Source organism: Dermacentor silvarum, chromosome 8 (assembly GCF_013339745.2).
Source record: "Dermacentor silvarum isolate Dsil-2018 chromosome 8, BIME_Dsil_1.4, whole genome shotgun sequence".
NCBI lineage: Eukaryota > Metazoa > Arthropoda > Arachnida > Ixodida > Ixodidae > Dermacentor > Dermacentor silvarum.
The window spans coordinates 22964423-22986558 of NC_051161.1; the positions used below are offsets into that span (position 1 = coordinate 22964423).

Sequence of the window (22136 nt, forward strand, 5' to 3'; positions counted from 1 at the left end):
GGCAGGCACAAACGCGTTCAGGGCGTGGAATTAAAGGCGGTTGCAGAGCCCAGTCGTGAGCATATTGTGCGTGTTTGGTACTAAACGAGAGAATAATAGCACAAAGAAAGAAAAAATAACGATACACACAAGCGCCTTACGAATTTCGTCTCAAGTCATATTAAGCCGTCCTTATCGTCATAAGTCAGTCTTCTTGAGTCTTAAGTTGTCTGAGTCGTCTTAAGAATATGCGACGGACGGGACTCTGGCGGCTTTTTGTGTGGATGACGCTAGAATCCATGGTTCCAGTGTTTTCTGTGAGCACTGTCGTCCAGTCGGCTTAAAGCAGCGTGCAACGTCTGCATTCATCCTCAAAAGAAGAGCGGGATTGCGACAAGGGATTGTCTCGTCGCAATCACAAAATCAGAAATGAAATGCGAGATACCCGAGATTATTGCACCTGGTCGACTTACTCTATGATATGCTTGTGGGACTCTCGTCCACTTATTCCATCGCTTTATTCTTGGTAACAGCCGTGTCGCAGCATACGGCGTGAGTACGTGCTTTTTACCAGCGTCGTACACGTGTTTCATTTTAGAAAAACACATGAAAGTTGCCAACGAGAAACATTAAACAGACGAGTGTAAAGTAACGAGAGAGAGTGAGAAACAACTCTTATTGAAAACGGCAAGTGTAAGAGGAGTTTATCTCCCTTCCCTTAGATGGCGGCCAGGAGCCCTTGGGTCCTAGCGGCATCTCCGGCTTGCCTGATGACTTTCAGTCGGTGCTCGCTGTCTGAGCTGAGCAGCGCGGTCTCCCACTGCTCCGCGTTCGCATATGTGTTGTTTGGCCCCTCCACTATGTTGGGGCAAGCCCAGATTATGTGTCTGAGGTCCGCCCGCTGATTGCAGTCTTTGCATTTATCTGAGTAGAGCTCTGGATAGCAATGATTAAAAGCGATCGGGTTTGGGAAGGTGTTTGTTTGTAGTAGGCGCCATGCTGTCTCCTGCTGCTTATTTAATGAGGAGTGGGGTGGAGGGTAATGCTGCCTCCCTAATCTGTAGTGTTTGGTGATTTCATTGTAAGTGACCATGTGGTCTCTCTCCGCACTCGGGCCCCGCGTTGTTTCTGCTCCTGCTCGGCTCGCAAACTCTCGAGCTAGGATGCGTGCGGTTTCGTTGCCCGGGAGGGAGGAGTGGGCGGGCGTCCATACGACATGAACGTCACGCTCCCCGCGAAAGTTACTCATGATCCTTAGCGCCTCTTTTGAGACCCTTCCCTTAGCGAAGTTATGAAGCGCACTTTTCGAATCGGTGATTATGACGCTGGCCGTTGTGGAGGCGAGCGCCAGCCCTATGGCCGCTTCTTCTGCGATTTCCGATTTTCCTGTTTTAAAGGTGCCGCTGGCAAGCGAGTGGCCCGCTTGAGTTGAGGCCACCACTGCCATGTGTCGACCGTCTGCACGAAGAAATTAACGAAGAAAAAGTACGAAGAAATTTTATTGTTGCTCAGCGGATTAATGAGCAGGTGGAGTAAGGTTTGACCTTGTTGGTGAGACGTACTGTAGGATTTTCAAACGCAACAGACGTCACGGAAGAAGCGAATGGGCACACAACAGCGTGTCAACATGTCCACTCCTGGTGTTCGCGTCCGCTGTTGACCTTGGATATTCTTTAATATGTTGGCAAACAACCACAGTCTGCACTAAAAAAAAAAAATCGAGGGCCTAGCGGTACCTGTTCTTTGGTGCCGTAGACACAACCAACTTTATGGAACTATGGGCTAGACATGGTCACATTATTTAGGTCGATATACCGGTGGTCGCTTTTCACGGTTGCTTCCCCGTCATCTACACCAGACCTAGTTCTGTGTTTAATTGATATTCTGCAACAGTCACACGCCTCACTTACACTGTGCTTTAACTACTTCCTTTTCTTCGCGCTACCATTTTCACTTGATTTATTTCGTTAAAAAAATGTCACAGTTTCGCCCTAAGGGCGAAGCAATGAATGCGATAGCAACACAGCAATGTCATACGAAGTAAGGTGAGCGGCTTTGGTAGCAATATGAATTGTAGTAAACATGAGCCGATTAAGTAAGCAGGTGTGCTGCGGCGTAAGTAGACCGACATGAAGAGAGACTCGATGACCACGAGAAGGCGCGTGTGAAACGGTGGTGTTGATGAGAAGCGCTTCCCGTGGGCAGCGCGTGCGAAGGGACACACCTGTAGCGCTGCACCGCCGACCCGGGCAGCATTGCATGTGTAGCGTGCGTTGGAAAATGTGGCCCGACTATTACTAACTGAATGAACAAGCGTGGTGTGAGCGCGCACAAACAAACATGAATAGATCACACTGAATGACTGCAGACAACGACTGCCAAAACGCTGGCAGCAAGCGCATACGCCGCACCAACGGGCGAAGGTACGTGCGGTCTATCGCTTCAACGGAAACTGAGCGGCGAATGCACGGCGCATAAAGGTCAGAGCCGTGTGGAGATAAGCGACGGTGCGAGCGAGCGACGAGCGCGGTTGTTGGCAGAGAGGAAGTGCGCCCCCCCCCCCCCCTCCGCTCCCTCCGGCGCTGGCTTCCCGCTTCCTTGCTTGCGCGTGGGAGATTGAGTGCGTTCGCTCTCCGTGATAGCGCGCGTCCCCGCACGCTTCCGCTCGGGCATACGGCGCGCGGCGAAGATTTTATCTATAGGGAACCTCACGGCGACGGCGACGGCAGAAATCCGGTTGAAGTGTCCATATAATTGCTATCGCAATAAAAAGAAAGCGAGAGAGAGGAAAGAGGGGGGTGGCTAGTCTAACGTCTGAGTAAAACACTGTATAGCACCATCGTAACTGTGCTAACGACGAGGTTTAAATTTGCCTAGCTCGCGAGCTGAACACGTTTGGTGCACCACAAACACGCTAGGCACCTGATTGCGTTCCAACGCGTCCTCTTCAGAAGAGTATCTCTAATGTTGCAGACGCAATTATCTCGTTGCTTGCGTTTTCCGCGCGAACTTTGCTCGCACGAGCTCTCACCTGCGTTCTAATGGCGCCTCCGTAAGGGCTTTGGCGCACAATAAAAACATAGGAACGCGTCATTATGCATTGGTCTGCGGCCGCTAAAGTGGCATCTACCTAAGGTAAGGTCTCTAGATAAAAGTGTGTTTTATCTAGGGACCTTAACATAAGTCCTATCCCCCCCCCCCCCCCTTCATCTCTACTTGCGCTACGCAACGTGTCGCTTCGCTCACCTTTCCAGAAGCCCTTCGTGTCAGGCGTGCTGGTGAAGCGTAGTACAAAATAACGAGAACAGCAGAAGCCACACGAGAAAGAAAGTAATGCAGCAACCCTTAAAGAAAAAAAAACTCCGACAGCGAGATTCGAACCCAGGACCACCCCACAATCACAACCCAACTCTTTTCAGAAAAAAAAGGCGGTGCCACGAAACCAGACGGAAACATTGGCTGTTACACAGGTTCTGAATCACCTGCTATTAACTGTAAATATAGCGTTGTGGCTATAGTGAAGGGCCTTCATTATAGCCACAGCGTTCTATTAAATTTTATTGTTTGGGCTTTGGGCCGATATGTGCTTTGGGCTTTGGGCCGATATTTTTGGTACACGAAACGTAAGGACGAACGTAACGGAGCAAAAAATGACCCGGGGCACCTAGCCAAAGAAATGCTACGCTATAAACAGAAGAGGTAAAGGACATCTTGTCGGCGTACAGAACACGCGCTTGATTTCGCGTCGGCTAATGTTCGCACACCCATCAAATCGTAGTAGATTTTCACCAAAGTGTAATGGTCCGAAGCGTTGACCGCAATGTCACAGCTCTGGTCATACGGCGCCGCAGCATAGCAGCGACGTGCCGCATCCTGGAGCAGCCCATTTTACGGAAGCGTTTAGGTGCCGCCATATTGGGCTGATAACACTTCTGTTTTCTGTCTTTAACAACGAAGTTTACGGTACTGCAGTTAATTCGCAAGCAGGAGAACAGTTGTATAAATGCATTCAGCCTTTCATGACCATGTTACGTCACTTAACTTCTCATAAAACTAAGAAATTGTTTGTGTAACAGCCCAAGATGGCGGCGCCCATGAATCGAATATAAAATCGTCTATAGACCTGGCAACAAGTATGACTTTTCGAAGGCGGTGACGCGGGGTCGTTGCGAGGAGTGGCACGGTGTGTGCAAGCTAAGAAGACTACAAAGAGAGAGAGAGAGAAGAGACAAAGTCTAGGGGACGGGAGAGAGAGAGAGAGGAGGCGGGGGTTAGCAGGGTGAGGTGGCAGTGCAGCAGTGGGCATAGGGAACAGGGGAGGAGAAATCGAGGAAGCGTGCACGGCAGGAAGGCAGCAGGCGGCGACGTCGTTTCGTCGCAATCCAGGTGTGTCGCAGATCGATAGAGCGCATTATCCGGACCGCTTTTCGATCAGGTCCATCGATTTACCGAGAGGGAAGGTAAGAGAAGGGAACGAAGGGAACGAAGGGAAGAAAAGGAAAGGGACAAATAAAGTCGCTTGGCGCCGGAGAGATAGAGAGCTAGTACGGGACGAGGAGCTTGAAATAGATGCAAGAATGGAAATCGAGCTAGGAAAGAAGCAGAGGGAGTAAGGGAGAACAGAGGGAAGAACAGGACGAAAGTTAAGGGAGACCGGCGTTTTTTTAGCAACCCCGCTAGGAGGAGAGGAAAGGGGAGAGACAACGAGAATGAGGGAAGACAAGGTCTGCACGGGGAACATGAATGCCGGGCGGAGAGAAGTGGTCGGCTTAAAGTGAGAAGGAGGGACAAAGAGGAGGAGAAGGGAGAAGTTTTCCCACTTGGAAGTGCCTTCGCTATAGGAAAGCGCGAGACGTGCCTCATTTGCATGGCGACATTCGTTTCTTCGTCCCACGCCTCCACAACGGGCACCGCTGGCAGCAGAGATGTTTTATTTGCTGCCTTGCACTGCACTTTGATTTTTTATTTCGCTAGCAGGGTCATCGACGGCGTTTCGCTAATGAATAATTAATAACTCGGGGAAAGGCAAAAAAAGAACGCGAATTTGAAAGGAGGGTATCGGAGGCGCCGATCCCGGACCGAGAAGGACATTCATGTGTGGAACCCGAGACGGCGCAATTATGTACGCACCTGAAACCCGGGAACCGACATGTAGGCCGGGCATCGTTGACGTGCACGTGGGCTCTGTATATTTTTGTAGTTCTTGTTCAGCGAGAATAAGCACAATGAAAGCTTTACAATAAACTCTTCTGACTCGGTTAATTGATCGTTACATTCAGACATCAAAATTTATCTCGGGCGAATGTTCGTTGATCAGTGCTCTGTGCGCCCCAAGTGTCCAAACAAATTATTACAGTTAAGTTTGGTGCAGCTGAAATTAAGAGGTAGCGTACTCGGTAACACATCTGTCACTGCAGTGTTTGTCAGGTAGTGCACAATAGTGTTCAAAGAAGTAACTCGTATTAAATGCGTAAGCATTTCTATGCCTACCCAACCAAGAAACCCATCCGTCCGTCCGTCCGTTCGTCCGAACGTCACTTAAGACGATCGCAGCAGCGACTGAATTGACCTTCGTGCTGCCTCTCGCTTCAACGCGAACTAAGCAACGAGAACACAGCGCACACAAAGCTATCAACACTCGGCGCACTCTGTCCCCATCGCAGATCGCTTTGAAGATATATGGCCCGCGCGGCCGCGCCCTACGCCACCGCCGCTGGAGAACGATTGATCACGGTTCATAATGGTTAGACGTGGGTGGATACGGCGCTAAATAGGGATAACGGCTTATAATGATCGGAACGTCATCGGCGCACCTGGCTTCGCCACCTACAGTAGTTTGCTTGCGTCATCAATTCACCTTGCGCCGCCGTCCACAGCAGTTCGTGTCGCCGCAGCGCTGTCGTTTATACTGGTCGGATCAACTTTCATCACATTGATAATTACACCGGGCTGTGTGGAGATGAGCAAATGGCACAATGCTTACGCATACTTAGACAACTCCCAGATGAGTTTCTGTGTGAATTTTTAATTAATAGTTCTCACTTAAATTATTCGTAATGGCGCACGTGTTGTCGCTGGGCACAGCGTCGTCATCAAAGCGTGTCCATGAAATAGGAATTTTGAGATGAGACAAGTTTCAAGATAGGCATACACAAAATATCTTACTAACCACAATGGCGTCCCTGGAATCTTTGTCCAGCAACGCCTGTATATAAGATATTGTGGTAAAGTGATGCGTTTAACAGCGACGTTTCTGCGACAATATATCCAGTTTAAGATAAACGGCGCAAACGAATTTTGCAGCATCTTGTCCCGTACTCTATACAAAAGGCCCTCCAGCAATACAACATATCGAACGTATAAAAATAAAGTACTACAGATAAATGGAACTTTGGTCTGTTAGTATTGAGAGGAACATCAGAAATTAACCAGAATGTAGAAACGTTTCTTACAATTGTGAATACAAATTTTTGACCTTCTCGTGATCTGAATAAATCGGTTTTTGTTAGTGTCTTAAGCAGGTTGTATATAGCAAGGCACTTATAAAGTGCCTTCCAAGTGTTTGTTCATGACCTATTTTTTTCTCTCATTTTTTCCCACTGTATTACACTTACACCATTAGTGGCACGGTGCACTCAGAAGAGTAGCTTCCGGAATCTCCGCCCATTTCTATCAAAACAAAATAAAACTATTATTATCAATGCTATTTGACTGCCTTCCTATTATAAAGCACCTCACCGAAATGCATTGCTGAGGGTTGTATTGCTGTTTGTTCAAACATAAGTTCTTAGCCTTGTTACAGGCCAAAATCAACCTTAGAATGGTGGTTCTCAGGGAAGTTAGAATGCGCTTTCGAGTTCACTTATTTCCATGTTCCTATGCTGCCGGGCTGGTTTTTTATCCCTCCCTTACATTGCATTCTGCGAGACGAAAAAGGCGAGTTCGCCTTCAAATGAGGATCTCTTTACAGCAAGGCAATTTGCGAACCCGATGGCGCGTTTGTGCACGTGCAGATCTATGCTAAGCCAACTACGCAAAAAGGAGGTTTTCTTTGTTTTTTCTGCTTTACTATTTCCTCCTCTGTCCACCATTCCTATTGCATCCTAATGAACGCCTCCAGTAAACAGTGTCCGTTTTCCCCTCACGGAATCTCGAGTTCCTAATCTTAATGGTCTTGAAGCCGTATCGACTGTCTTGCCGTTGGCTACCCAATCGGTTCCTGATTAGGCTTGCCTCGCCACACCTGAGAAGTTAGCCCTTACTTTTACTGTTCGCAAACTCACCCGCTCATCCGACTACGGAAGAGCAAGCTAGACTTCGAGATAACCTCAGCCTGCTTGCTTTCTCGGCAAGGTACTTAGGCTTCAGTCTGCAAAGGCAATGGGTTTACAGCGCTACCCGCTACCCATACAGACTCACACTTGATTGCGTTTGTTTAGTTATCTTTAACGGTGAAGGTCACGAAGGCATTCAGCTCTCGAGGGTCTACTTCTAGTTCGCCTCATCACGTACTTGAACAGTGACAGCCTTAGCATACAAAACCCAAACTGCAGTCAGCCAATAGCGCTGAAATCGTTGCTACGTGAGAGCGTCTTCTCGACGGTTGGCCGTAATTGGATTTCCTTCCTAGACTTGCCTAAGGCAATGTGTTAAGCGTCGCATTTCGTGCGCCCTTTTGGACGGGCAATAAATCCTTGTAGCTCCTATCCATGAAGCAATTAATCCACGCAATTAGCTTAGAGAGTTAAGTAAATATACCTATCAATCGCAACCTCCAGCCTCAGGAAGGTCCTATAGGTCAATGGCCAACATGTTCATTCCAAGACTTGCAGTTAATGGCGATCCAAACATTTATAGATGCTAGCGATATTCTCAGAAACTATTTAGTAGAGTATTTATCTGCGACAAGCTCACTGCGTTTAATTTGGTATAACTTTGGCCCATTCAATTACTGGAATTGTGGTACTTCGTGTGAACCTATTCGGTGTTTTCTGATGCGACCGAGACTTTAGTGCAGTTACGTGACTGGAGACTGGCACTTTTTGTTGACTTCAGTGTACTTATGTGACTGCACTTTGTGTGGCTGTGTTTGAGTTTACTTTCACTTTTAGTGTGGTTTTATCTGATTCCCTTTTTCATATACGTAGCCGGAGTCAATTAAAGGCGCCAACGTCTCCTAAGCATCATAATAACAGAATTTAAGACAAGACTTGGGCATCACCGCGGCAAGCCTGTGGGCCTGATGAGTAATCTTAGCTAAGGGGTTTAAAGGCTTATTTCCTTATTTGCAACAGTTTTGTACGCTCACAGCACCTTAGCGCTCACATTGCTAACGCGTAGCGTGCGCTGCGCATACTTACGCGTTGGACTTCTGCGTGCCTTTAGAAATGAAATGTAGTAGCACCAGTAGTATAGTACCCACCGTGGTGCCTCAATGGCTATGGCGCTTGCGCTGCTAAGCATAAGGTCGCGGGTGCGATTCCCGACCATGCTGGCCATATTTCGATGGGGGCGCTTTTTGTCTTGGGTGGTGATGCCCAAGTCTTGTCTTTGGTTTCTGTTATACTGTTATACCATATGTTTCTGGAGTAACATATGGGGCAGAAACTTGGAGGTTAACAAAGAAGCTCGAGAACAAGTTAAGGACCGCACAAAGAGCGATGGAATGAAAAATCTTAGGACTAACGTTAAGAGACAGGAAGAGAGCGGTGTGGATCAGAGAACAAACAGGGATAGCCGATATTCTAGTTGACATTAAGCGGAAGAAATGGAGCTGGGCAGGCCATGCAATGCGTAGGATGGATAACCGGTGGACCATTAGGGTTACAGAATGGATACCAAGAGAAGGTAAGCGCAGTCGAGGACGGCAGAAAGTCAGGTGGGATGATGAGGTTAGGAAATTCGCAGGCGCAAGTTGGAATTAGCTAGCGCAAGACTGGGGCTATTGGAGATCGCAGGGAGAGGCCTTATTGTAACTTTATTAGTTTTTCTAATAATACGGCCGACATTAAGCAATATTTAAAATTCTGGTTTTATTTTTTCCCATTTTTGCGGGAAGGTACTAAAGCTACGAAGCTGCGGTTTAAAATTAATAAAGGTACATGAATGAAATTTTACGTCCTAAATGGAAATTCTTTGAACTCTACTTTATCTAAAATTTAGCTTCCTTGAGCATGTAGTTGCCGGGCTGTTTACAACAGAAGATTGCGATATTTGGCAATTTTCAAAAGCAAATTATCCAAAAAGTAAAAATTCAAAATTATTTTGCTACGTCTAGGAACTAGATAAATATGTCCTAAAGCTACAGTGCAAGCCGCAATGCAGTAAGTGCGGTAGTTTATGCTAAATATGTTCACAAGTGAGACACAGTTCGCAAAAGCCGTGTATCTCATGCTTGTTCTTGAACATTTATTTCTAAATCGCATTAATCAATTTCCTTACATTATATATAGTTGTAATCTACAAGAATTAAGCTTTGTTATGGTATATACGACAACTTTATATCCTAAGTAGAAGAGCCGCCACGGTTACTCCAAAAGTACTGAAAACGGGGGGCTCGTGCCGCCGGAGGGGGACCGCCACCTTAATAACGGGGAGCGCTACGTGCTTCGCACGCATCAGGAGAGCATTATGTTATCAGAAGTGCCTTATCATCAATTATGTGGTTCGAATGATTGTTTTCTGCTTATTCTTTGTTGAAACGCATGCTGTTCCGTACGTTGTATGCGTGATTCCAAAGAATGTACGACCTGTTTGCTTCACTTTGCTGACTGCTTAAAGCCTCTGCTTTACGGGGGTACGAGCCATTGCTCCTGGCTCTGCGCTGCCGCCGCGATCGGCCTACACTTTTGCTGACGGACGCGGGCACGAAAAATGCTGACCAACTAGAGGTTAACAGCTTCGCTGTAAAGATAAATTAACATTAAATGCTGGAGTGCGCAGTGTGGGACCAACCTGGATTTCTTACCATACACCTAAATTAAGCACACGAACGTTTTATGCATTCCGCCCCCACCCGCGACCTCGAGCCAGCAGTTGAACGCTGCAGAGTCACTGAAATATCGCGACGGGCCGGTGCTCACAAGAAACGCACGACGAATAAAAATGCCAAAACCGTGCCGTGTATTCGGACCTGGACTATTTTCTTTCGATTTCGGTTGTCCAAACAAAACACCGACCCGAGTTTCTGGTATCCGTTCTGGCTTGCACGTCATTTTCACGGCTGAGGGGTTTCCCAAGTTTGACGCCGCGTCGCAGTATGACATTCGTTGGTATACTTCCAAGAACAAACAAGATGTGTAATGCCTGAGTAGCACCGTTCCTACTTTCAGTTCCTTCCTACTGTTGCCCTTGTTCTCCTTTATTTAAAACCATTTTCGTACATTTATTCAGGCCATTCTCTGTATCCAGGCAACTTTTACGTGTTTCACGTAAAGTGCACAAAGATAAAATTTTACTCGATCGTACTCTCCAGTATCGAGAGTTGCGTACGAACAGAACCGAAAGAGAAGTAGCCTCACTTTCGCTAGCGTGTGGGATGGTTATGCGGGTGGCTACTTCTTTCTTCCTGCTCTTTTTTCTTATCCTTTTTTTTTTTTTTGAAGCAGAGTCGGGCGCTGTCGGACCGCATTAGCAAGTCAACATGTGCAATGTGTATTGATGCGTCGAGCGACGTCGTGTACGCGTCAGCAATATGCGCCAAAAAAACAAAAAAAAAGTATGCGGGACTCGCCACATTCCCAGCAGGCACGCGCGTTTTCGCGCGCGTCCATATATATGGCGGTACGACACCCGGTTCACGCAGCGGCGACCCTTGCATGCGGAGTCTCACAAACCCCCCACCATGCACATACGATGCATGCCTGCTGACAACTCGCGACTCCCAACGGTCTCCGTGCGTTGAAGGCGTTCACCTATACACGTACACGTTCAGGCTAAAACTATACATCTTCCAAAGAACGCGTACTTGTCAACGCACGAACAGGGCCTCGGCAGGCTGGACATGCACTGCATGTTTTCTATATTCTCGATGTGGTCGTGTCGCTCACCCGTAAGCCTCATTTTACAAGCGCATATTGTATCGTAAGCTGTAGGGCAACGACTGCCGACTGCGATAAGGTTGCACAGCGAAAAGAGCGGAGCGAAGACGACACAAAGTAGGTAACATTCGAAACCCAGGTATAGAGATATGTATACCGCGACGTCGTCAGCTGTGGGCATTCCGAGCATGTACGTATACTCCCGAAGACTCACCCCCAAAACTCGGTAAAGCACGTGCGACAACCGGCATAACGTAAGCAACCGTCTCCGCGCTTTTACTGGGGGAATTTTGCCTGTTTCCTTTTTCTCGAGCTTTGCCGTATTGATCTCGACGTTGCTGTCGACTCGTAAACAACGAGCAGCGGCGCGAAATGCGGGCGTGGTGTGTGTCACATCCGAGTCTGTGTGCTCCGGCGCTGTACCAAGTCGAAAATGAAATGGTCGCTGTACGAAGTCCCGCGAGAACCTAGGGCCCCGAGAAGCGGGAACACAGAGCGAAAGACGCGAAAGCGAATGAGCAACGGACTCGAGATTTGAAATCAGTGAGCCGGGGTCCTTGTAAATGCGAATTTCTTAGGGATGAAAGCGGAAGAGAAGTTCAACTTCACTGCTTGTTTGGCGCCCGAAGTGCATAAGATTTAGTGTAAGCAACGATAGAGCTGCTTTGCCTGCCGGCGCGAATGTTCTTTTCTTTCTCCTCGATATAGCGCTGTTTCCGTGCTGTTTTCTTTCCTCTTTTTGGGCTGTAAGGCTCCAAGCAGGCAGGATGGGGCGCATTCCGTTGGGACGTTCAAAATTTCGCTCACGCTGTCACATTTCGCAGCCGATGGTCGCTTTCAAAAGAACACTGTAACGGCACAAGAAGGGAGGGGGGGGAGCTGGCAAGTTGCTCGTTCAATGTGGCGAATTCGTCGAAGCGTCTGCAGCGCAGAGCGTCCGTGCTCAGTGCTTACGGTGTTCTTTAAAGTCGGGTATTCTAAGTAGGCACTCAGGTTCGTGCCACTCGTTTCTTTGTTATTACCCTACTAAAGAATGCCGACAAAGAAAAAACAGGCTTGTACGAGCTCCTGGCCGAGCGAAAGTTCTTCGAAGTCTTGGCATTCAGTTTCTTCAAAGCATCGTCTTCAACATAACTTAAAACGGCTAATAAGGAATGCACTCTTTGAATAATAGGAGCAGCGATTATGATAACGAGGCACGAGCGGCCATATAGCGATGTTTTATTTGAGGCATGCGTGATTCGGTACAAAGCTCGCTTTTCTCTAACATTATTTTTCAAAAAAGCTGAACCCGACTCTTTGTCTACTTAGTGTTGCGACTCCGTCATGTGTATTGGTGCTCTATTGGAAGGTATAGAACCAAAATGAAGTCTTCTCTTTGAAGTGCTCTACTGAAAAGAATCGATAGCGAGAACGTTAGTCGTTAGTCTTGTTCTCTCAAACAATATAGCATCAGGTAACGGGACATCCGAGCAGGTGCCCATTTGAAGTAACACAATTTTTCGCAGCTTTTGAAATGCGGTGTCTTCACATGTTGACTGTTGCCTTAATAAGAGCGCCAGGTATGCATGACTCTTTCTGCTAAACCACTCGCTCCATCGCGCACAAGTTTTGCACTGAGATAAAATAATGCCAGTAAAGTTAGTTCAATACAATGTTTGCAGGCAATGCCTCCGGTTTCGTTAACAATAAATCCGAAGCCGATATCATCTGCCGTGATGCGACTCAAAACATGTCGATTCCACTGTGCCACGGCTGTCACCCATTCGCTGTCGGCGCGAAGTCGATCGACGGGGTATACAAGCCGGTTGGTCGTTCTGTACTCGAGCGAACACGGTGAAAGAGTCAGATTCGGGAGTAAACAAAAAAAAAGGATATTAATTGACTGAGAACTATACACAAATTATTAAAATAAAATAATAAAAAATGACACAGGATAAACTAACGCACCTGAACTTATGGTAGCACAATGAGGACGACAAAGAAGTATGACGAGCAATTAACAGTAGATATAAAAATGAAACAGTGCGCGGATCAAATGCACAAGAATACACTTAACAGTAGTTCACTAAAACAACGTTCAAAAGAAAACAAAGTTCAAATGAAAACCAACGATGTCATGCGTGTGGCCGGGCAGCAGCAGCAAGTCCATAAAGACCCGCCGTGGTTGCTCAGTGGCTATGGTGTTGGGCTGCTGAGCACGAGGTCGCGGGGATCGAATCCCGGCCACGGCGGCCGCATTTCGATGGGGGCAAAATGCGAAAACACCCGTGTACTTAGATTTAGGTGCACGGTAAAGAACCCCAGGTGGTCCAAATTTCCGGAGTCACCACCTACGGCGTGCCTCATAATCAGATCGTGGTTTTTGGCACGTAAAACCCCATAATTTAATTTTTAAGCGAGTCCATAAACCGTGAAGTCGGCGCACAGAGCTTTCCCGAAGAATGCCGGTGATCCGGCCTTGTTGAGGAGGATGCGATTGCTGGGCTGGGCTTCCCGGGAGTCTAGATCTGACGACTTCTCTCAAGCAGGTTGAGCTAACTTGAGGCGAACTACCGTGAGCTTCGTTGCAGACGTTGGTTTGTCGTCTCGTACGTGAACTAGTTACGCGGAGTTCCGATGTGGCTAGGCGGCCCAGGCGATACTGGACGGCACTAGCCCCCCGACTACTACTCAGCAGATTACAGGTTCAGCTTCTAGACTGCTTAGCAGGGACTAAAACCTGCGCTTAAATAGCCTCTCCTTTCCCGAGTTCCCTAGGTCGGGGAACGGCAGGTATGGGCGACAGTTCACCTAATTATCTCATGACTCCTCCCCAAAAGTCTTGGCCGCGCCCCTTTTTAATCAGGGGCGAGGGAACGGATGATTCCCCCCCCCCCCCCCCCGCTGTCAGAGGTCACGCCCCCACACTGCACCACACAGACACACACGCACATACTTGGGTCCGTTGACAAGCACAGAAGCAACAGCGGCCGCCGGCCATACGGCGCCCGTTAATCGGCGTGTCATTGTCTCGAAACTATGCCGTACCGTGAGACCACGACGTTTTTGGCGCCCATTAATCGGCCTGTCGATGACTCGAAACTATGTTGCTTTATGACAAACTGCAATAGAATGGTGGCGCCGTCTATCATGGCTACGGTGAACACAATGTTTTCGCCATCTATATGGACATAGAGCCTGCCCTGTGCTTCTAAACAGGACGATACGATAATCTTCCTCCGCGTAAGTAATGTACTTTTCACATATCTGCCGCTGACCATCGAGCAACTCGCAGTCGATACCTTTATTTTTTGAGTGCGTAAATGGCACATAATGAACGATGAAAGTTGGCGGCCTCGTCAGCCTCAGAGCGACTGCTGTTAGTCGATACTTTCACGCAGCTCTGACAACGCACAGACAAGTAGGCACGCAGGCACTGCCAGGCAGGCAGTGGCGAAATAAGGTGTACTAGAACTTGTGTCGTCTAAACTACGATACAGCTCGGCGGTGCCGATAGCAATAATGAGTGTGGTTCGCAGTCGTCAAATTGAATTACTGCCGCTTGCGTCTGGCCTCAGTTAAACGTGTGTCATCGAATCTTCCAGGTGCGTTCGAGGAAACGAGCTAAATTCCTAGAACGTGCCAACAGTCTTGTCTACTACGACTCGCCCGTCTTTCTGGGGGGTACGGCTATACATTCAAGAATCGTGTTATTTCATATCGCGAGCGCGTTCTCACACGACAGCAGAATCAACGTCATGACAAAGACGCGTGGCGATTGTGAATGAAACTGGCGAGGCAATATGAGAAGGAAATAACCTGCCAATTTGAGAGGACAGAAAAAGGACATCACTTAAACGGATTATCTGCAAGTATGTCTGTGCGAAGCATTAGCCTGCTTGTGAGCGTATGCCGTCTACAACCAGCGTGCTTTGTGACTGCGACGTCAAGCGGAACTATCAATCTCTAAGAAGAAAAGTTGTCGCAGTTTCACCTGAAAGGCGAAGCATCAATTGCGATAGCAAATTTGTACAGAGCTATACGGAGTAATGATAGTAGCTTTATCAGCTGTATAAACTTGGACATGCAGCAGCACCGGCAACACGCAGAACTGTTGTCGACGCCGTCGGCGTTTTGCCCACGTTCGCACAAAACGCGTGCGGCGTTGGTGACTGTTGCCGGAGCCTCTGATATAAATAGGTACTTGGTGCCGCAGCTAAACGTCCCCTCCCTCCCCCCCCCCCCCTCCCACGGCCTTTCGTGCGTCAGAAGAAGGCGCGTTTGCTCTACATATATGGTGATTGTAAATGAGGAAAGAGACGCCTACTTCTGCAGCCCTTAAGGGAGCACGGCACAGAACGCGCGTTTGTTCTCCGCCGTGCGTTCACTCCCCGTGAAAGCGCGCGTCCCTCGCGCCCTTTCACTCGCACATACAGCGTTCGGCGGCGCGCGGCGACGATTTCATCTCCATTGACGTCATACGGAACCTCACGGCGACGGCGACGGCGACGCCGACGGCAGAAATCTGCTTTGGAGTGTCCATATAATTGCTATCGCAATAAAAGATGGAGCGATCAGTATATGCCGCAGTCTACCAATATACGTTGCTATATTGGTCAATACATGCTGTTTTCTTTCCAAGCTTTACGCAATTCTGCTCATTCAGCTGTGCCGCTGCGAGCCCCGTGACATTAATCTCGACGAAAAGTAGCTGGTATTACACGTGCAAACGTTTTTTAGCTGTTAGCTAGAGTTATTAATCCGCATTGCCACTTTGGATTCGTTAGAAGAAAGAGTTGAGTACGCTCTTCCGCCAGCCGGGTTGTTGGTCCCATTTCGCTCATTGGCTAGCCGTCACAAATCCCTCGCAACAAAGTTGACGTTTTCCGCTTTCGGAGCCACAGAAGCTTCTAATTATATAGCTCATTATTTTCACTTGCTATCGCGAAATGAAAGCCTTCGTTACAAGTGCTCAGTGCCCGTCTGGCGATGACGCACGAACAACCGTAACATGGAAGTACGCATCTTGCCTTTCCGGTAAGTCAAAAGAAAGACCTAATCTGTTCGTCAATTCAGTTATTCTTTATTTTCGCCAATTCGAATGTACTAAAAAATATTCACCGACGATTACGATACTCCCTGATGCGAAATTTGAGCGCAGTTCTATACGTGTTTTCATTTCGCGATATATTGGCTCGCGCGGACAATGTCTCGTGCGGCACAGTCGCAAGCGGAGCGAAGTGTGGCGCGACTGCCTCGCTAATCTGGAGATCGCAAGAGCCAGCGCGTGGGTGACGCGATTCACAGCAGCCGCCGCCGACCGACTTCCCAGACGACGCGCGCTACTCTGGCGCCATCTCGTAGCCATCATCGCCGCACTGCGCCTTTCTTCTCACGCTTTCGTCATTCCCTCCTCCGCTTTCCGCCCCATAGTTCCGCTGCACCCTCCTCTACGCTTTCCTCTTCGCAACTTTGATCCCCCGCTGTGCTCGGCATTCGCTTTCATCTTTCGCTGGGCTCGTTCTGTCGGTTACGCCGTCGCCATTGACGCCGATAGCCGCCACTGGAATGGGCTCCTAAGAGCTGCGCTCTAAAATACCGATTTTCGTGTCGCATAGGAGGGGTGGGGTATTTATAATCATATAATCACGGACGACAGTTACCCGCACATTCTACGCAGTGGGACGCAGGGAGCGCGATTGAACATTGCACAACGGGAGGCTGGTTGTGTGTGAAAACAGTGCCGATAGATTTACAGCAGCGTGCAGAAGTCGGGAGACCATGTCATTAGCAAGAACTGTGAACTTCTTCCACTACAGCCACGCAACGTCAAATTGTCTCAGTGCATTACACTGGTACTATTTGGTTTCAGTCTGTACGACTAGGCTGTGGGGAGGGAAAAAAACGTTTTCGTGGTATTTCTGGTCTTCAGACGTCTGATCGCGAGTGCACGTGTTCTCAGGGTAACTAGTGCAGAAGAGACATTTACCTGTTTTCCAGGCGCACTCGAATATAATAATGCAGTTTATTAAGTGTAGAGCTTCGATTATGACATGGTTTATAGCTATAGCTTGCTGTAGAAAAGAAGAAGGTGACGTTAAAATGTAACCTCCATGCTTATAACACCGCGATTTTGCTCAACAGCAGCCAAGGTGGCACGGAAGCCGCATGGCCGTAAACCACTCTACCTTGAGCCTCGGAAGCTTCGTTTAATCGCACTCTCTATACTGTAATTCAGTCCATAACAGTGTTATCTTTGTGGACGCCTCCACAGTCTGCTTTCGCTACATGTAGGCGGAGGCGAAATTGTGAATGTCTGCTGCGTGCAAAGGTGCAAGCACAAGGATCTCTTGCCCCGCGTATCGCCAAGATCCTCTGGAACTCTCACCCATGTTAAAGAAATTTGACTGCAATACAACGTGCGCTGAATTGTTGTTTCGCACTGGTTATTTTGTTCGATGACATTAGATTCTGTGCTAATGGAGTTTGTTTCTATGCGGCGTAGGTGGCAGGCAGCGGGCCGCTGGGCGTGGCGCCGGCTGCTGCGACATGCTGAGGCGCCGAGGGTGGTGGGCGTGGCCGGCTGCACGGCCGATCCTCTGGCTCTGGCTCTGGCCCTGGCTGTGGCTGGAGCCCCCCGGCGGCTGGGCCATGAAGGCACACGTTCCGGGGGACATCGTGCTGGGTGGGCTGTTTCCAATCCACGAGAAGGGCGAGCGCACCAGGTGCGGCAAGATCAACAAGGACCGCGGTATCCAGCGGCTGGAGGCCATGCTGTTCGCCATCGACCGCATAAACGCGGACCCGTCGTTGCTTGGCGGCATCCGGCTCGGGGCCACCATCCTGGACACCTGCTCGAGCGACACGTACGCGCTCAACCAGTCGCTCGAGTTCATCCGGGCCTCGCTCAACACCGTGGACACCAACGCCTTCCAGTGCTCGGACGGGTTACCGCCCAAGTTACGCTTCAGCAGCCGCGCCATCACCGGCGTCGTCGGCGGCTCCTACTCGGAGGTCTCGCTCCAGGTATGTGCGCACGCTCGCAGTTGCTTGTTGTTTGCTGTGCTAGTGTGGTTCATTATGCTTATGGAGAGAGAAAGAGCAAAGGGTAAATGAAAGGCGGGGCAGTTAACCAAGACTATATAATGGTTAGCTGGGCAAGTTGGAGTGGTTGCATCGCGGGAACCAGTACAAGGGACGCACCGACCGAGAGGAAAAAGGCGTATGACACAACGGTGACATGCTGTGTCTTTCTTATTTCGGTCGATATTGTCCTTGTGCTAGACGAGCAAGGCGCTGCCTATCATGACGGAGCATTCGCGCTCCGGTCTTCCTCGTTGTTCTTCGTCGTAATGAGGTTGTTTTTCTTCAGCTAAGTATTGAACCTATCCTTTCAAGCTTCCATTGTGACATTCTCCAAGCCATCATGCAAGTATCTCGTGACTTAACGAAAACCTCTACCACCTCTTTCACGTAACTGTAGAACTAAAACATATTGTGCAGATCTCACGCACTGTGGTAATCTATGGCATGCGAAGCATTTTGCAGTTACTTGGCCATCTAGCATTGCTTGTGGTCCCGCAAAGCGATACCAGGTGTACCAACGCAAGCTTACGACATGGCCATTGTTGGTTTCTACATAAGTAGTGGACGAGCGTAAGCGAGAGAAACACGGAATGTGACGTCATCACCGGCTACGTGTTATGCAGTCGTGCGTACCCATGGCTATGTCCTGTGGTGTGTTAAAGCTACGATGGCATTTGCACTCTCGCGAACAAATCTTAAATCGTGGTTAACTTGGGCGATCATGAAGTCGTCGGTACAACGTCGCACAATTTCTGTGTAGTGTGCTACGAGGAGAGTACTGCGGAAAGTTGGCTGGTTCCGGAGATAGTGTAATCTAACCTCCGGGCGCGAACTGTCACAAGGAAAGATGACAAGGAAGTGTCACGAGGCGCACGTGCCGAGCGTTTCAAAGAGCTGACTAGCTTGGGAACGAGATAAGCATGCGTGTGATTGTGGAAAGTCAATAAAGAAGTAAAAAAAAAAAGAGCGATCGTGGCCTGATGGTTCGAGGAATGGGCTGTTGTGCTCGACGGCCGAGGCCGATTATACCGTCGGTCACACATTATAAGCGAGACAGGTACCTACCTACCTACTTGCCTACCTGCCGCCAAGTGCCAAGAATTAGGCAAAGAATTATTCGCATTAAAAAACGACAGTAACGGTACATACCAGCGGGAGATGTGACCAACGGCATATTGTCGGCATTAGCCTTCAGCTAGTCATAATACGTATTCTCCAAGAGCACTTAGTAGATGTAAGTAGTGAAATCGCGAAGTACTTCACTATTTGCTTCTCTACAGTAATATTAGAAAATTTGTTTTAGAATGAAAGTTGAATTTTTCAGATATGTATTCAGAAACACCCGATGCATTTGTTTGAATGAAGCTATCATTACTGTAGTTCGTCTGCTGGAATTTGAAGAAATCTTTCGAACGATCAAGAATGAACTCATCCCTTTGTCGCCGCTTAAGATTTCGTCTTCTGCCGGAAACGTCACGTTATAGCTTCGCGGTATTTTGTCTTTTTCTACCAACCAGGTAGCCAACCTGCTGCGGCTCTTCCGTATCCCCCAGATCAGCCCCGCGTCGACGGGCACCTCGCTAAGCGACAAGACCCGCTACGACTTCTTCGCGCGCACCGTACCACCGGACACGTTCCAGGCGCTCGCCATGGTGGACGTGGTGCAGCGCTTCAACTGGTCCTACGTGTCTCTCGTCACGTCCGAGGGCCAGTACGGCGATTCGGGCATGACCGCCTTCACGCGGGAGGCCCGGGCGCGCAACATCTGCATCGCCGTCAACGAGAAGGTCCCGCACTCGGCGACCCCGGACACCTTCGACCAGATCTACCAGAACCTGCTGCTCAAGGCCACCGCCCGGGGCGTCATCCTCTTCACTCGGGCCGAGGACGCGCGGGGCGTCCTCGCGGCCGCCAAGCGGGCCAACCGGACCGAGGACTTCGTCTGGGTGGCCAGCGACGGCTGGGGTAAGCAAGAGAAGCTCGTCGAAGGGCTCGAGGAGGTGGCCGAAGGCGCCATCACCATCGAGCTCGAGTCGCGCTTCATACCGGACTTCGACGCGTACATGCGGAACCTGACGGTGGAGAACAACCGGCGCAACCCGTGGTTCAAGGAGTACTGGGAAGACGTGTTCCAGTGCGTCGTGCGAGACGACGACGAGGCCGGCAGCGCGGCCGCGACCACCACCAGGAGGAGCGGCAACGGCAGCTCGCTGCCCACCTGCTCCAAGAACCTGCGACTCGACGAGTCCGTCGGTTACCTGCAGGAGACCAAGGTGCAGTTCGTGCTGGACGCCGTGTACGCCATGGCGCACGCGCTCCACAAGGTGTGGGAGCACCTGTGCGAGCCGCGGAACGAGCTCTACTGCAACGCCATGCGCGACATGGACGGCGGGGTGCTGTACAAGAAGTATCTGCTCAACGTCACGTTCGAAGGTGAGCAGCGCAGGTTGCGACGCGCGCCTCGAAAAAACAACTGACGTTGCCTGTAGGTGCACGCGAGGGCACCTGCAGCTCGCCGTGATGGCAACATTCATGAAATCTATAAACTTTTCCACAACAATGTGAGGAGAAGCCGACTTCGCCGTTATTTGTTTAATGGGGGACCGATTATATTTTAAGTAGTTATTTGTGTACGTAACCTGACGTGAGTGCTGCCATGACACCAGGAAGCGTTCATATTATTTAATAAATTAATTAATAAAGTGAAGCTTTATTTGCGCACTTTTCCAGGTTGGGCGTGTCTACCTGGCTGTTGGGTCCGAAAAACAACGTTAATAGACTTAACAGTACATATCACATCAACAGAGGTCACCTATTCGCGACAGTGTTAGATATATTTGTTTGTATATATGCAAAGGCTTCGTGAAAGTACCCGCGAAGTGGCTTAGATAAACATAGTAGGCTGACCAAGTATGCCCACCTCTGTTCTGTGTAACAAAAGAATAACTACCTAGTAAAACTTGATCATACAATGTCTTCTCACAGGTATCCCTAACACCGCCCTGTTGATAGAACGGTGACATATATTTATCGGATTCGTTGATTAGACAGCTTAGTATGTGGCACTGGGTGTGTGCCCATTCTTGGTCAATCCTCCCATATCTCACCGTCATTTCTACTAAAGCTCATCAAACCGAACCAAACCAAACCAAATTATAGTTTCTTTGTGTAGCAACAAATAGGTACCACCGATCACTAAATCATCGCTTCACATAGATCACAATATGTGTGTTGGATCTGTCTAATTTATTAATACAGAAATTTGCCTTATTTGGAGCCTTGTTTCTGCGTCTATTATAGGGCGGCGCTCGAAGAATCGCACGATTACGTCATCGGTTACATGAACGCGCTAGTATTATCTAAAACCTGCAGCTGCGCGGAACATCTTGTCGGTGCTATCACAACGCGGGTACACGGCATTGTGAAATGCACGCACCGAGGCTTCGCACCACGCCATGCCAAGAATTATATTCCGCCCTGTCCCTCCACTCCGAGATCCGTGTGGGCACTGCACTCTGAAAGATGGTAGGGGCTCCCGCGTCCGACGGCAATATAGTCGATTAAAAAATAGAGCACTGCCGCATGAGACAAATGGAACTCGGGTTATAACGCAAACGGAAATGTACTGCACCAAGGTCAGACTACACGTACGCTTGCCGGCGTGCGAAAACTCGCGCCCGCGCGCCTTGCGTTTACCGCGCCTCGCGAGAAATAGCGATTTCAACCTACAAGACGGGCGCCAGCGCGCGCGCCCTTCGCTCACTTTTTTTTTTTTTTTTTTGCCTTGGTAGGCATCGTTTCTCATTTTTGTGAGGCAACCAGAGCACCGATATTTGTCTGGAGAAGATTTCCGTGCTCGCGCCGCGCTTCAACGTGTACGATCTGTCCCGCACCATCTGCGCATGCGTAGGCGAGCGGGCGAAGGGCCTTAAGCACCTTAAGGCTATATAGAACATCCTGCATTTCTCGTAGTCATTCCCCCCCCCCCCCCCCCATTTATCGAAAAGCGTGCTGCTGATTTCACACAGTGCAGAATATTACTATCGTGAC

At 49.2% G+C, this 22136-nt stretch overlaps 1 protein-coding gene across 1 annotated transcript in view; it reads left to right on the forward strand.

The window, feature by feature from the left end:
- LOC119461995 (metabotropic glutamate receptor) overlaps positions 1–22136 on the forward strand; it is a 246909-nt gene that overhangs the window by 219244 nt on the left and 5529 nt on the right. The window contains exons 4-5 of the mRNA XM_049672386.1: positions 17506–18026; positions 19604–20519. Coding sequence (XP_049528343.1) covers positions 17550–18026; positions 19604–20519 — 1393 coding nt within the window. The 5' untranslated portion in view covers positions 17506–17549. The remainder of the gene's footprint in view (positions 1–17505; positions 18027–19603; positions 20520–22136) is intronic.